Source organism: Ambystoma mexicanum, chromosome 5p, assembly GCF_040938575.1.
Source record: "Ambystoma mexicanum isolate Mex_15411 chromosome 5p, UKY_AmexF1_1, whole genome shotgun sequence".
NCBI lineage: Eukaryota > Metazoa > Chordata > Amphibia > Caudata > Ambystomatidae > Ambystoma > Ambystoma mexicanum.
Window position 1 is genome coordinate 1,154,122,777 of NC_090930.1, and position 16,224 is coordinate 1,154,139,000.

At 48.7% G+C, this 16,224-nt stretch overlaps 1 protein-coding gene across 8 annotated transcripts in view; it reads right to left on the reverse strand.

Moving 5' to 3' along the window:
- RIPOR2 (RHO family interacting cell polarization regulator 2) overlaps positions 1-16,224 on the reverse strand; it is a 1,323,029-nt gene that overhangs the window by 155,224 nt on the left and 1,151,581 nt on the right. For all 8 annotated transcript variants that reach the window (XM_069613633.1, XM_069613632.1, XM_069613630.1 and 5 more), the window contains one exon: positions 10,930-11,065. In XM_069613633.1, coding sequence (XP_069469734.1) covers positions 10,930-11,065 — 136 coding nt within the window. The remainder of the gene's footprint in view (positions 1-10,929; positions 11,066-16,224) is intronic.

A 16,224-nucleotide genomic window follows, 5' to 3' on the forward strand; every position in this document is an offset into this window, starting at 1 on the left:
ATTCTACGTTGGATGGATTTAAGGATAGGGATGGTCTGAGCGACCGGCCTCCTCTCTCCCACCAACTCTTCTGCGAAGTCCCTTTCCTCCTGTACACCGTGGGTGTCGATGTGAAAATGTTCTGCTGCGCGAGCGAGAACTTCATTGAGGAGGGGCTGGTTATCAACTGGCGAGTCGGTAACTGGGGCTTCGCTCTCTACCGGGGAATCTACTCTGTAAATTTCCTGCTCATCTTCTACCTCCTCCAGGTCCTCATCATCCGCATAGTATTCAGTCCCGGTCTGTTTCTCCATAATTTCAAACTCCTGGTCCCCTTCAGGGAAAGGCTGGCCTTGGTATCTGGGGTGTGGAGTAGAGTATGGAGTAGAGTAAGGCTGCACCTCGAAGGGTACAGGTCTTTCGAACCGGGCCTTTTTACTTAGGGGGATAGGATCAGAGGAGCCTGAGGGTGTGGCCCCTTGAGGGTCATACGAAAGGAAATGTTCTGGGTTTTTGTCATAAAAATCAGCCAAGGAAGACATCCTTGACATGACCCTGTCTATGTCTTCACTGGACCATTCTTTGGAACGGGGTATGACTTTAGTAGGCAACTTGTCTGTCTGCTTAGGGTGGAAGGATGGTCTTACAGGAGTGGAAGGCTGTGCTTTCCGCTGTTTCCCCCCCTCCCCGTGCGTGGAAAAATGTTTTCCCTGCCCCTTGGAGGCCCCAGAGACTTTCAACGCCTGGCGTCGAGGGTCGGGAGAGGTAACTGTGTGTTTCGAGCGTGGGGCCTCGCTGGTGTTAACTGAGGCCTCGGTCTCCTGGAGCGCGGCCTGGGGGTGGAAGTCGTCTTCGTCTTCCGACGATCGAACTTCCGTTAATCTAGGGAGCGAGGCACTCTTGGCAAGAGTGGATGATTGCCTTGCGTCATGAGGCGATCTCGATCGAGAGCGCCCAGAGGACACCGAGTTGGACCGTTCTATCTGTGCCTCTTTCCGAGAAGTCGACGTCGTCGAGGTTCGGTTGGACTTAGTGTGCTTAGTGTGTGTAGGGTGTGTAGCGCTTGCGTCGCCGGGGGTCTTCCCCATAGCCGCCCTGCTGGACAACCTTCCGAGGTCGGGGACCTGCGCTCGGCAGTCTTTAGACGCCGTAATGCCCTCGCCGTCCGAAAGTACGGCGTCGCTGCCATCGCTGAAGGCGCCCTCCGCTGCCATGGCCGCCTGCCTGGCGTGGTGGGCCCAACGCTTTGTCGAACGGTCCTTAAGTGTCTTAGGCTTAAACCTACTACACGCTCTGCAGTTCGCTTCAGGGTGGTCCCTCGGCAAGCAGAGATTGCACGTGGCGTGCCTGTCGACCCAAGGGTATTTGCGGTTGCACTTGGGGCAGAATTGGAAAGGGGTACCCTCCATACGCACCTTGAGGCAGCGGGCTGGTAAGTGTAGGAAATATATAAGGTGTACCTATATACCAAGAGTGAAGAGTATGTACCACCCCCCACTCTCCCTACTTGCAGGGCCGAGGCCAGCGGCCTACTAGGCCCGGGCCGAGGCCAGCGGCCTTCCGAGGCCCAGATCTGTCGTGCAGCAGCCGACGGTCGATGTCTTCTCCAGCCGTCGTCGAGTGTCAAGGGTCGACGTTGGGGTGGGGAAGGATGTCAATAAATAATTTTAAACTTCAATAATTAGCAAAAGTATGGCTAAGGCCAGGGGACTCCGCAAGATGCTTCCGACCAGTATGGCGGAAAAAAACAATCTGAGGATCCTAGACGCGTGAGGGATCTTGGGTACAGTGGACGTCACACTAGGGATAGTATTACTGGCACGCCTGTGTCGACGCCCATTTTCGAGTTTCGAAAAACAAACTGTAATACTCCGCAGCTTCCACTAGATGTCGGCCTATGCACAGCATGTGATCTAAGCAGATTCCACAAGCCTCAGAAATATATATATATATATATATGCACGTAAGTAGTAGCATATTTATATTAAGGCGATACATCCAGGAAAAACCAAACATCGGCAAGGTAAAAGACCACAGTTTCACCATTTGGCTTACCTCATTGAAAAAGATGGCGCAGCACTGCCCTCCCCATCTGTACTTCATCCGCATGCTGCCTTTCCAGGCAGTAATGGCGTGTGAACGTGTGTGGGACAGACCACGCCGCCGCCTGGCAGATGTCTGTCAGAGGAATTCCTGCCCATAGCGCCGCTGATGAGGCTGTCGATCTCGTCGAATGGGCTTTAGGGTTCCCTTGTAGGGGTCTCCCGGCCTTGGAGTGAATAAAAGCGATTGCCGACAAAACCCATCGGGCCAGTCCTTGCTTGGAGATTGCCCTTCCTCTCGTCGACGGACCATATGCAATGAACAGCTGTCTGGTAGTTCTGAGTTCTTGCGTTCTTTGCAGATAAAACTTTAACGCTCTTTTCACATCGAGCGTATGAAGGGCCTTTTCCGCCGTCGACGAAGGGGTCGCAAAGAAAGTAGGGAGAGCAATGGTCGAGTGCTTGTGATAGATCGTCGTTACTTTCGGGATGAAAGTAGGATTAGTTGCTAGTATCACTTTATCTTTAAAGAATCTCATATATGGAGGGTCTATGACTAATGCTTGTAATTCCGACACTCTTCTAGCTGACGTAATGGCAATTAAGAAAGCCAGCTTCCACGATAGGAACTGCATGGATGAAGAGGACATTGGTTCGAAAGGGGGTTTCATTAAAGCCGCCAACACCACATTTAGACTCCACGACGGTGGGAACCGTTTCGTAGGGGGAAAAGTTCTAAAGAGACCCCTCATGAAATGTTTCACCAGTCTGTCACTGAATAATGGTGAAGACTGTCTCCTCCTCGTAAACCTTGAAATGGCCGCCAAGTGCACTTTGATGGACGATGATGACAGCCCACTCTCAGCTAGGTGAAGAAGATACGGAAGAATTTGTTCAGGGGTTACTTCTAAAGGCTGAATTTCGTGCTGTGTTTGACACCACGTACAGAACCTTCGCCACTTGCATATGTATGATTTGTTAGTCGAAGGGGCCCTAGCCGCCTGCAGAATTCTCCGGCAATCCGACGAGACTTTCAAGCTGCCAAACTCTGAAAAGTCAGGAGCCATGCTGTTAAGTTGAGGCTGTCCGGATTGTGGTGCCACACCGATCCCTTGTCCCTGGACAGTAGGTTCGGCACTTTCTGGAGAGATATAGGCTGTTCCAACGACAGATGTAGGAGGTCGGAAAACCATGGTTGTCTCGGCCAATACGGTGCCACTAGAATGACCCGGCATTTGTACCTGCGAATCCCCTGGATTGTCCTCCGTATAAGGGGGAATGGAGGGAAGGCGTACAGGAATTTGTCCGTCCAAGGAAACGAGAACGCTTCCCCCAGGGATCCATTTTGAGGCCATCTGCTCGCGAACTGTTCGCATTTCCTGTTTTCTTTCGTTGCGAAGAGGTCGATTGAGGGGGTCCCCCACCTTTCGAAGATTATTTGTAGCTGACCGGCGTCCAGCTCCCACTCGTGTATTTGAGCCATTGTCCTGCTCAGGGAATCCGCTTGCACATTCTTCACACCCGGGAGATGGTAAGCCACTAAGGATATGTTGTGTTTCAACGCCCAGTGCCAGATCTTTTGAGCTTCCGCCGAAAGGGTCCTGGATCTGGTGCCGCCTTGCTTTATCAAGTAAAACATGGCTGTCGTGTTGTCTGTCAGCACTCTTACTTTTGATCCTTTGATGTGTGGAAGGAATGATTTCAAGGCCCATCTCACTGCCCTCAGTTCCAGCACATTGATGTGTAGGTGCGATTCGGTCGAAGACCATCTGCCCTGGGTTTGAAGATCGTTCATGTGTGCTCCCCAGCCCGTCAGGGAGGCGTCCGTGATGATGGTGTTCTGAAATTCCGGCTCTTGTAGAGGAACCCCTTTGTCCAGGTTGTGAAAGATTTTCCACCATTGGAGGGATCTGATGACACCCTTGTCGTCGACGGTTATCCTGTCTGACCACTGGCCCGTGGCCTGTTTCCATCTGTCCGACAGGAACTCCTGTAGAGGCCTCATGAACAATCGGCAGTTTGCTACTAGGTGGATGCACGAAGCCATGGAACCCAGGACTGCCACATATTTTCTCACGGACAATGTGCTCTGTAGGTGAAGTTGACTCGTCAGTCGTTCGATCTTCACTATTCTGTCTAGGGACGGTTTCACTATTCCCGGGTGGGTTTCGAATTGAGCTCCCAAGAACTTCAAGCTCCTTGAGGGCTTTAGAGAAGACTTTTCAAAGTTCACTGCGAACCCCAGTCGTTGCAGAAGTTGTAAGGTGGCTTGTACGCTGTCGTTGGTCGACGCTGGGGAGGATCCCCTCACAAGCCAGTCGTCGACGTACGGGTATACATGATGCCCTCCCTTTCGCAGCCAGGCTGCCACAGGTGCCAAACATTTTGTAAACGTTCTTTGGGAGGACTTTAGACCAAATGGGAGCACTGCAAATTGGTAGTGTGTCTGACCTACCATGAACCTCAGAAACCTCCTGTGTTTTTGACACACCGGAATGTGGAAGTACGCGTCCTGTAGATCTAGTGACGCCAAAAAATCGTCCCTTTGGACGGATCTGATCACCTCCTGCAGTGTAATCATTTTGAATTTTTGACTCTGTAGGGTCTTGTTGAGGTCTCGCAGGTCGAGAATAGGGCGCCATATTCCGTTTGGCTTCTTTACCACAAAACACCGTGAGTATACCCCTAGGCCTTTCTGCGATGCAGGGACTAATTCGATGCCGCCTTTCTGTAACATGAGTGTTACTTCCTGCCGCAAGATGTTTAGATGTGGCTGGGATAGGTGTATTGGTGGACATTTTGGAGGTTTGCATTTGAATAGTAGGGAATGTCCGTACCTCACAGTGTCCAAAACCCACTGATCTGTTGTGATGGTCTCCCATTCCTCGATGCAGCTTGACACTCTCCCTCCCAGAACGGTACGCTTCCCGTCATTGCTGGTCTTTCTGTTTGCTCGTCGACGACGAATAAGTTGGTCGTCTCTTGGAAGACGGGAAGTTTCTGCGCCGGTTTGAGGTCTGAGAGGCGCGTCTATATCCTTGGGAAGGATACGCTGATCTACCAAAAGATCTATCCCTGGTTGCTGAGAATCTTGCGTTTCCAGATGCTCCTCTAAAGGGACGAAAAGAACAAAAGGGCTTACCACTTTGGAGAGAACCCAACGAGCGTGCTGTATCTGAGTCCTCCTTCATGCCCTTCAAGGCATCGTCCACCTTTTCTCCGAAAAGAAGATCACCTTCGAAGGGCATGTCCAAAACTTTATACTGTACTTCGGGCCTGAAGTTGGTGCACTTAAGCCAAGCCTGGCGTCTTAGAACAACTCTGTTATTTATTTGTTTAAAACCCGAATCTGCCAGGTCCACCGCTATGTTAATAGCATGATTCGATGCTTCCTCACCTTCTCGAACCAGGGACATCGCCGTTTTTCTATATTCTTCCGGGAGGTGGTCCAGGATAGGTGCCAGTCTGTGCCACATCTCCCTGTCATATCTGGCCACAATCGCCAGGGAGTTAGCCGCTTTCACCGTTGAGGCCCCCACAGAAAGAACCTTCTTACCAAACACGTCTTGGCGCCTCGCCTCATTATCTGGAGGGGTAGAGCATTTATGTTGGGCCTTTGCTTTTCTCGTCGCCGCCGACGACACCACCGAGTCCGGTGTAGGTTGAGCCGAAAGACACTTCGGTGTAGAGTCTGGTACTTTAAATTTCTTTTCAATGCGGCCTTTGACAGCCGGCTCAGAAAATGGGTGACGCATGGTTTGGACACCTTCTTTCCAGACATGGTCTAAAATGGGTATTGAGAATATTGAGCGTCTACTCTTGCCCATATGGTCAAAAAGAAAACGGTCCTTTTTCTCCTCCTGTTGGACCAGGCCAAACTCTTTGCACGCTTTTTCCATCATAGAATGAAAGGCACCTATATCGTCCGGTGGTGACGGGTGAGTTGGACTCTTTGGTGTTTCCATTTCCACATCCGACACCCAGGATGGATCCCTAGATGGTGAGAGGGATATATCTGACGCTGACCCGTGGTCAGATAGGGAGTCCGAAAGCTCACCTTCCTCCTGGACTGCTGGAGTAGATGGAACCCCGATTAATCTGGTTGGGCGGTGTGAAGGGCCGGGCTCGTCGACGGGGGTGTCGACGGTACAGGTGGAAGCCTTTCGTCCAGCGATTTCAGCAGCGAGTGTAAGGAGGACAGTAGCTCCATGGACAGGGTCGCCTGAGAGCTTGGAGGTTGGGTAAACACCTGAGAGCAGGTTGCTCCTGATGGAAACCTGGCGCGTAGACCGAGGTCCTCCGGGCTCACAATTCTGAAGCCGTCGTCTTCTTTCGAGGCAATTGACACTGCCTGTTCCTGTAGCAATGTGTCAGGCAACCCCATATCAAATACTTCTGGTCTCCAGGCCAGGACTTCCGTCGACGAGGACATCGTCGCCGAGGTCGTCGCTGGGTTGATGACAGGTGAAATCGACTACGTCAGCGGCAGTGAGGACACCGACTGGTTCGTCGTCGTCGACGTTGGGCCTGCAGGTGGTTTAGGCGGTCCCGCCTTCACAGCGCTCTCCCTGCGTTTATCCGCATCTCTACTCGTGGCTGATCTGTGTTGATCGCCCGAGGAGGATTTAGGCCTCTCCTTTCCTTTTTTCGACGAAGTTGACGAAGATGTCTTTCTTGCAGAGTCTTTTGAAGAGTCCTTAGACGAGTGACTTCGTGGAACGTCCTTTTCCACAGGTCGTGACTTCTTAGCCGGAGGTTCCGACGAAGTTGAGCGTCGAGGGGCTCCTGATGTTTTTGCAGAGGCCAAGCTGCGCACAGAGCCCACCTCCGACTGAGGGTACGCTCCCGCACCGTCATTTAACCAGAGTCTAAATGGCCGTCCCCCTCGTAAACCTTCTTCAATCCGCACGTGGCACACGGGCGAAAAAGAGGTTTTCCCGACATTCCGATAAAAGTAACAAAACTCACAGGAGTTCGACAATTCGACAAAATCTTTGGAGACGGTTGATATCTGACGGGACCTGCGGGGGCGGGGCTTATATACCATACGTCCTATGGGGCGTGCGTGGACGTCCCCGGGGAGGACGTAGATGTGGATAGGACACACAAGTGTCGGAAGTTTTTTCCTATAGAAAACGACTATATATGTGTACCGAAGGTTCCCAGTCTGACGACGGGGAATATTCTAAGCATGTGAATCCATGAAAGATCCAATGCTGGAGAATTAACAAAACACAGATTAATCACAAGGAAGGAGAGAGTAGTTACTAGAAAAAGAGATTAAGACAGAGGGCGAGGAGGAGAGTACACAGAAACAGCAGTGGAGAGACAAGTGGGGGCAATGATGACTATTTGAGTCCCACAAATCAAATTCTGTTCTCATCCCGACAATCACTAATTCAGTGACCTAGTCAAACCCACAATACTCCCGACTGGCATGGATGAGCAATGGACCGAAAACCTGAGACTAAGAACGTTCATAAAAGGTTTATTGCAGAACACAAATATGCCAAGGGCTCAGGTTGTAATGGATAAGGCAATGTGGGACAAACAAAGAAATAGAAAATAGAAATTCCAGCTTCCTCAAGGACCATAGTCCATAAGCCCATTCCTCATCTCCCTAGTTTTCTACATACTGGCGGGCAAATGCAAGTCACTCACAGTCTGTGGTGTTTCAAAGTCTCCTAAACTTTTTTCTTGTCTTGGCAGGGTAGGTGTCCTTCTGATTGTATGGTGCTGATGTGGGTCTCCTGTGTGGCCGCTTCTACCTGTCGGTGCATGAGGGCAATGGGTTGCTTGTCTTTTTACCATGCATGGGTAAGGCAGTGCCAGAGGTCACCAGGCCTGGGTAGCATGGGCTGCTGGCCCCAGTGTTCTGGGGTTCGACTGTGACACAGTCTCTGCCAGCAATCAATTGCTAGAAGCCTCTTGCACTGGGTGACTTTGGACCTCTCATCTATATAGTGGCAGTGTCTCTTTTCTTCTCTCGCCCTCATACCCTAGTGCCTTCTTTCACTTCATTCTTGATGCCCCGGAATGATTGCGCCCTCCTCGTCGTCCCTATTAGTTTCCAGCCCTCCTCCTCTTCTTCATCCGCTTTCTCTCTTGTAACTTCCCTCCTCTACACCAGTTGTCTATGCACAGAGATCACTGTGCCAATCCTCTCTTCTTCGTTTCTCATTCTCTCTATCCCCTTTTTCTCCCACACTTCCACAATCACCTCCTCTGCTGGGGTTACTGGTATTTTGTCTTCCTTGGCTCTTCGCTTTTCTTTCTCCTCCCACTGAGCATCTTCTCTCCCAGCTTTCTGCATTTTTAAACCCGACCCTGGCGGAGTGGGCTTACGCCAGCGGTATTCGCGGCGGACCCGTCCGCCCTACTACGAGTTCCCGTAGCGCCATGGAGCGTTTTCCGCCTGGTTTTTCCGGGCGGAGAAATCCATGGCGCTACGGGACCTTGTTGTTAATTACGCCACCGTATTTTACGGTGGCGTAATTAACGCCTTCCCCACTCCCATTATACCCTATGGGGCAAAAAAGGGAATGGGGAAGGGTAAAATGGGGGATGGGGATTTACCGCCCCGCCAAGGTCGGAATGGGGCAGAAAATCCGCCAACCCCCATGGCGCTATCGGCAGCTTTCCGCCGTGCTCCATGGTGCATTTTGCACCACGATTTCCGCCAGGGTCGTAATGAGGGCCTATGTCTTTTACACTTCTCCATTCTTTCCTTTTTCTTCCCTTCGTCCTCTGTTCATGCTCCCACTTTCCTTTCTTCATCCTCCCACTCCCCTTTCTTCAAGTTTTTCCACTTTCCATCTCCTCTTATTTTCTCCACCTTCACTTCCTCCACCCTTCTTCTCCTCCTTTCAATTTCTCCCCTCTCTGCGTCTTCTCCACTTCCGCATCACTGCCTCACCTCTCCCCTTCCTCTCTCTTTATTCTCCACTCCTCTCTGACTTGCCACTGCCTTCCTATTGTATCAACTGTGGAACTGCCCCTGTTGTCAGCGAATGTTAAACCACACAACATCATTTGCTGAGTGCAGGGAGTGGCTCTCTAACTTGAAATTGTGTTCCTCAGCTCTTTTTGGTTTGTCAGTGTGTTCTTGCCTGGATCATCGGACTGAACATTTAAGAAGACTGCCCGTTATTTTGTTTCTCACAATATTACTCTGTTGGTTGCCACCAGTCCTCCTCACTGCAAATGTTGTCTCGCAGTTCCAGACCTCCCCCACATACGTGTGCATTCTCTCAATGTCCCGGACCCATCAGGTGAAATTGATGTGTTTTTTGTTCTTTTGGTAGTTTGGAGCCAGGGGACCCCACATTCACACCCAGGGAAGGGCACTCAGCCATTCAGGTGGCTGGAAACACGGTCTAGAACACACAGTGTACCCCGCTCCCGCCTTACAGCCACACAAGGCCCTTCTCCGGGTGCCACCATCTTGATTGTAGGGAGGTAACAGGGAGCTTCTCCCTGTTGCCCATCAGCCCTGCAACATGCCCCCACTCCAATACATCCTGCACCCTTACCCTCTTCCTCTCTCCCCACTTACTTAATGGGAGTTGGGGCTCACACAATACACACAGAGCCCATCTCCAATTAGAAAAAAAAGATACGTACCCCGGACAAACCCCGGGATGCTAATAGCGACCACCCCTGCTTAAGGGGATTACAGGGCTGACAGCGGCACTGAGCTCTTGCCAACCTAGGCTGAGGCTGGAGGGCTGTTACTGGTCCTGTACACCCCCTGAGTGGGGGTGATAGCTACATTCATACATTTCTTGGAAGGTGGTGCTGTACTTGCTTGTGTCTTTTTGATATGATGTATATGACAAGCAGGTTCGGGGATCCCTAAATGTAAGTGGTGTTCTGCCACTATTGGTGGCCTTGTTGCACATAGCTCTGTAAGAAAAAGGAGGGGGAGGGCCGATAGTGGAGCCATGGGAGAGGCAGACATGAAACCTGTGGTGCTGATGGGTGAAGGTCAGATGTGATTGATTCCTTGGTGCCAATCTGCTTTTTGTGTGTTTAGTGGAAATACGTGGAAGTATATTATCCATACTGAAGAGCCCAAGATCTGATAGACTACAGCACTTTGCATCTGGTTGGCTGCTGATGTGGAAGAGTGTGATAGGAATAACGAGGAGAGCTTTGTCATGGTTCGGTTCGTGTTGTATGCCAATGGCTAGGCTTGTGGTGGCTGTGTGTGGGGGGTTGGTGTGACGGGAGGAGTATGACTTACAAAGCATACCAACCTGCAACCCTGCACTCTTACCACTGGCCTCTTACAGACAGTTGTCTTTCAAGTAGCTCACATTGCCACTGTTAATCTCTCTCTCTTTTTCACTCTTTGTCTCTGATGAATTGTATTCTATGTACAACAAAAAAAGCATATCTCTGAGTTGGCAGGTAAAGAAAAAGGGCAGACTTGAAACTCCACTTGTTACCATAAACTACATACTAAAAGTTATGGGTGGCAAGAACGTTTGGTTCAGAGAAAGGGCTACTTGAAATTCGAGGACCACAGTCACACATTTCACCATCCTAAGTATGTTGGTTGTCAGGCTGAGAAATACCTCAAGCCATACTCTAACATGCTCAGGTGCTGTGCTCAATGTGCTAGTGGTACTTTAGCCCAGCATTGGCAGGGCACAAGGTTTTCATCAGGCGTTCGTAAGGGGGTCAGAATATTACATACCTTCTTCATTTTGGCTTAGATGAATGCATGAGTTAATTAAGTAATCAATGGATTACTCAGTACAGTAGTAGAATAAAGATCCACAATTCATTTGTCTCCGGCAAGTGATTGACACAGTCGCAATATAATCCATTTGATAAAACATATTTAAGTTGCATTCATGGGAGCCATCAGTTGGAGTCAAGTGTGGTGCTCTTGCACCCTTACCTTCAGTTAGTGAGCCAATGTTCCCCAAATTCTCAGTGCTGATCTCGGATAATTTTTCCACCACTAGAATTTGCTTGGCAAGTTTATCCATGTATTCCCTCAGGATAAAGAGAGTTGTATTTGAATGCACAATGTGCTGTGGAAAGAAAACAAAGGAGATGCTGCTTATGTTGTCAACAACTATTTTGTAATCACAAGCATATGTGAAAACAAGCCAAGAACTAACAGATATCCAGCTTAATTGATATGTTGTAACCAGTCACGATAATTCCTAAAGTGCACCTGTTATATTGCTCTCGTAGACCTCATAAATTAATTAGTGTTGCTTTGTCTAGGCTGTTGGAAATACACGTGTGGCTAGAACCAAACTGTCCTTATATCTCTACCAGTGACAGTCCCTTTAGAGCTGATCTGTGCACAGCCCCCAATGGACCAACAGTCAATAACCATGACTCTAGCCAACACCGTCTCTGATCATTTTTGTTGACAACCACCAGGCATCCTCCTCTGCTCTGGCACAATCTTCCAAACACGTCATTGGACTTATTTTATTGTATTGTATGTATTTGTTTAGAAAACACTGTGCTTCTGGGTTCCATGTCATTCTATCGCCCGTTTTTGTTTCACAGCATTTTTTGCAGCAGATTTTTTGCCACAAAAACTCATCGAATATTTTTTTTGGGGTGTATTAACCCCCAAAACCCCTTTTCCACCTATATAGAATCTAGCCCAGAAAATACCCAGAAACCTTATATGCCTCTACCCACCCCCCATATTTTCTGATGGTTTTTTTTCCAGTAAAAAACCTGTGCCAAAAAATGCTGCGGAAAAAAAGAAACGGCGATGAAAGGACGTCATACCTGCTTCAGTGTTCGAACAGAAATATGTACAGAGAATGCATAAAGTAATGAAGCCAATTCTGAGACCAAGTGCCCTACAGAAATATACAACTATGCAATATAGGACAAAAACTAGGGACAAATCTGACAGCGGAAATACAGAAATTATACTTGGAGATATGGGTAGTGCCCAGGGCTGGACTGGGAACTAAAAGAGGCCCTGGAAATAATTACTGGGGACCAAAAGAGGCCCTGGAAATAAAGTTCAAAGTGGCCCTGTATGACACCTTTTCAGCAAGCCCAATGCTTTTTCTATGAGAACATTTGGAAATACCACAGAAAAGAGGCCCAGGGTGCAGAGGCCCACCGGGAAATCTCCAGAGTTCCCTATGGGCCAGTCCACCCCTGGTAGTGCCATAGTAAGGATGGACGAGTAAGGTTACAGAGTACGGAAGGGATCAGTCGAGAGTCGGAAGGTGAATATTCTTGCAGGAGGATATGGTGTTAAGGCACTGATTTGAAAGAGTGCATGCTGTTTTTCTTACCGATATTTGGCAGAGAGTGCATTTGAGGCAGGCAAAGTATGGAGAAGCATCGAATGCAGGAAGACATAAGGTGGACAAGTAAAGGACATGCTGAAAGTGTTGCTGCAGTGGGGGGTACAATTGAGAGATTGTCAGGGATGACATGTTTGGATCTAGCCCGTGAATATTTTTAAAGACTAGAATTAGGGACTTAAAGATGGAGCGGCTGCGCATGGAAATCCATCCAGCATGGCGTCAATGTGGAGAGGTGGGAGAGTAGCATAAGTTAAAGTGAAGTGGTCTTCAAACTGTGGGGCTGGCCCCGTGGTGGGGTATGACGAATGTCCAGTGGGACACGAGACTCTTTAAAAAGGGAGTACGGTACAGCTTTCTATAGAAAATATAAGCATTTACAGCTTGTGTGGGGGGGGGGCGAAGGCAATATTTTTACTCAAGGTGGCACACAGTATACAAAATTATAAACACCACTGTAATAGAGGGTGCGAGTGGCAACGTGGATTTTGTAAAGTGGTGCAAAGAAATAGAGCATAAAGGGCAGGAAAGAGTTAGGCTAGAGCAATAATGAAGGCGATTGAGTACAAGGGAGAGATTGAGAGATTTGGTTCAGTGATAGAGGAGGGAGCAGTTCTTTGCAATGTTATTACTTGTGAGAGCCAATGTGACTGTCAAAGCGAGCCTGAAAGGTGCAGGCCTTGGGGGTCGAGGGAGAAAGTAATGGGGTAATGGCTGAGGAGTGAAGGGAATGACCATTGTGCTTAGGCAGATAGATAACTTCTGTCTTGGATGAGTTAAGCAGTGGAAAGCGACGTGAAAGGAAACAGTCAAGAGGTTTTTTTAGAGCGATTCAGGCCTCTCTTCAAATTTGCACTTTCACGGGGTCCTACATAATTGACCATGACAAGATAAGCCCTATAAAATATCCCTTTACAATATTCTTGTTAGAATATGTAAATATTTTCTTTTTATTAGTGAATGGCAGAGGCCACAATTTGCAAACAAGTACACCGACTTACTTCTTGCTCCTCTTGTGTACCTGAATATCCAACTGTCATTGCGCACCATTTAGAATCCTTATGCAAGCAAAAATACCCACAGATCGTGCCTCACGATTATGTCAGACCTATTTTGTGATGGTGTTCGGGGGACCGCTATGGCCATGGGCGCCACTGTCGCAGGTACGCACCATCTGTGTCTGCACGATTGGAAGTCGGAGGGGTCCCAGAAGCCTGCTGCTTTGAATTTCCCTTTTGAAGGTTGGAAATTGTGAAGGGTCTTCAGTTCATCTGGCCCAGTTCTGTACCAGGGAAGGGTTGGTTTGGCTCCCGCTGGACTGCGCCTCCTGGCTCCAGTCGATCCTGAGGGTTCTCAGTCGCAGGTCTTGGGCTCCGGCCAGGGACCTTCTTTGTCTTCATGGTCACATGGCTTCCTGTGTCTTTGTGGTTCCCTGGACCCGGCTGCATTTGAGACCGTTGGTGCACCACCTACTGTCTCACTGGAACCTGGCATCCCTTCCGTACAATTCCCTGTTCCCGGTCTCTCCTGCCCAGTGGACCTCTCTTTGCTGGTGGTTGGTCCTGTCTCATCTCTGGAGGGGTGTGCCCTTGTCCCCGGCCTTGCAGATCGTTCTTAGCATCGATGCCAGTGCCATGGCTGGGAAGGTGCCTCTCTTGGACTTGTATCATCAGGCGCAGTGGTCTCTTCGTGACTTGGAACGGTCCTCCAATTCGAAGGAGTTGGCTGCTGTTCAGCGGGCCCTGGTGGTCTTACGGCATTCAATCCAGGGGAAGGATATTCTGGTTCGGACAGAAAATACTACTGCTCTGGTTTATGTCAACCATCAGGTGGGCTCCTCGGAGGATCTTGCTTTGGCCATTGGTTCCTGGGCCGAGGCTCATCTGGTCTCCTTGCAAGCAGTCCATATCCAGGGGGTGGACAACGTGACTGCGGACCATCTCAGCAGGGTGGTTACGGTCTCGGGAGAGCTGTCCATTCACCCTGATGTTTTTTCTGGAGGTGTGTCGGTGGTCCGGATGCCCCTGGTTGGACCTCTTTGCCTCCCCTTGCAATGCCCAGCTTTGACCGGTTTTACTCCAGGACTCTGTCCCCAGTGGTCTGGGGGGTGGACGCTCTTTCCTTGGCATGGCCCCCAGGACTCCTTTATGTCTTTCCTACGATTCCCCTGATTCCGAGGGTCATCGGCAGGATCAGAGTGTCTGCGGGGGTGTTTATCCTGGTGGTCCCTTACTGGCCTCATCTTAGAGTAGGACTAGGGGTAATGGAGATTACCAGTAAGTAATCTGGGCATTCCTGTGTATAGCTGGTAGGTTGTACAATGTGATTTCACCACCCGCATACGGAATGCAGCAGCACATAACTAGCACAGACTACTGAGAAAGAAATAACTGCAGCTTCCATCTTTAAAAGTGGAACGCAAGTACTGATTTGCTTAAACAAATAGGGACTGTTCCAAAAAGGTTTACTCTGGAGCTAATCAGGAAATGCCTCTCTGCGTCTCAGATTTACACCTGATCCCTTATAACTGAGTCACAAATACTAAAATTGGAGTCAATTTGTAGATGCTTGCAGCATCTCTGAGATGGCCTTGAGCAAATGTTTGTGAATCTCACTTGCACATGAGACCCTCAGAAATGTTGCAATCCTCTAGATATTAGGATAATGTGTGGGTGAATATGGATGCATGGGTGAATAGCAACCCACAGGCAGTGCAAAAAGAAAATCTTGTATGTATTAGAGAATCTGCCCCTGCGTGCCGGAACTAAAGAAACAAGACGTGCAAGGGCAAAGGTCAACTGGGTGGCTTGTGAAATGACTGGTTGCAACATTGGTTCAAAAGGACCCGGCTTTGGATACCCTTTTATCTAGAGAGACTGAACAGAAACATGCCCAAGGCCCGACACTTCAGTCACATGCCAATATTTATTATGAAATACATCATGTAATGTCTGGGCCTGGTTGCTACAGGCCAGAAAAACAAACATCATGACAAGTGACACCAATAAGAGGACAAATTAAAAAACAACTGGCAATGGTGGCCATCAGATTGGCCACCTATGTAAGCCCTGTGGCATTATGTTTACATTTCAGCGCTGCTTCCACGTCCAGTGCTACCTATCCCGACATGACGATCCACCCCCGGCTATCATCAGTAGTGCATTGCTGCGCTTATATGGGTCTACACTAGACCATAGCGCAAACTAGTGTTGGGGAAACTAGTTTGAGGCAAACCGCTTGATTTTCATGGTAACTCGAGGACCCTCAAAATCTTTTTTATTTCCTGCGTGAATGCCTGCTCATGCTAGAAACAGAACAAATACGTTTATCACTGTAGCACGACTTGTTGTATTATTTATATATCAATTGACTAACATCCTATTCAAGTACTATTAATCCACCCCCCTGAATAAAATCAGCACAATCAGCTATTATATTGTCAGTTTCAATGTTCTGTCTAAGACAACTATGTAATCATTTAACAGGCAACAATCCCAGAAACAAGCTGATTTGCAATAACGAAGTATTTCATTAAAAATGGCCTCAAAATAATGTTGCAGGTGAGTCACCACTGGACTTACAGTAGGAATGCACCCACTCCACAATCTAAACCTAGTTTAATGTTTGACTTCACTCTACATGTAGGCACACAACTTGACATTGACTTTCACAAAAATGAAATCAATCTGCAGCAGAGAATTCTGCACATCCACCCTGAAATAAAAAATTGAAGAATTTCTCAGAATGAAGTTTAAAACAAAATCTACTGGAGTTTCATCTCAGAGAAAATATGATTCTCCAATTCTCAGAATGATTTAAATCTAAAATGTTGGAAACCATCTATAACAAACGGTTGGTTCCATACCTGGGTTTAGATGTTACCATATTTGCACTGTGAA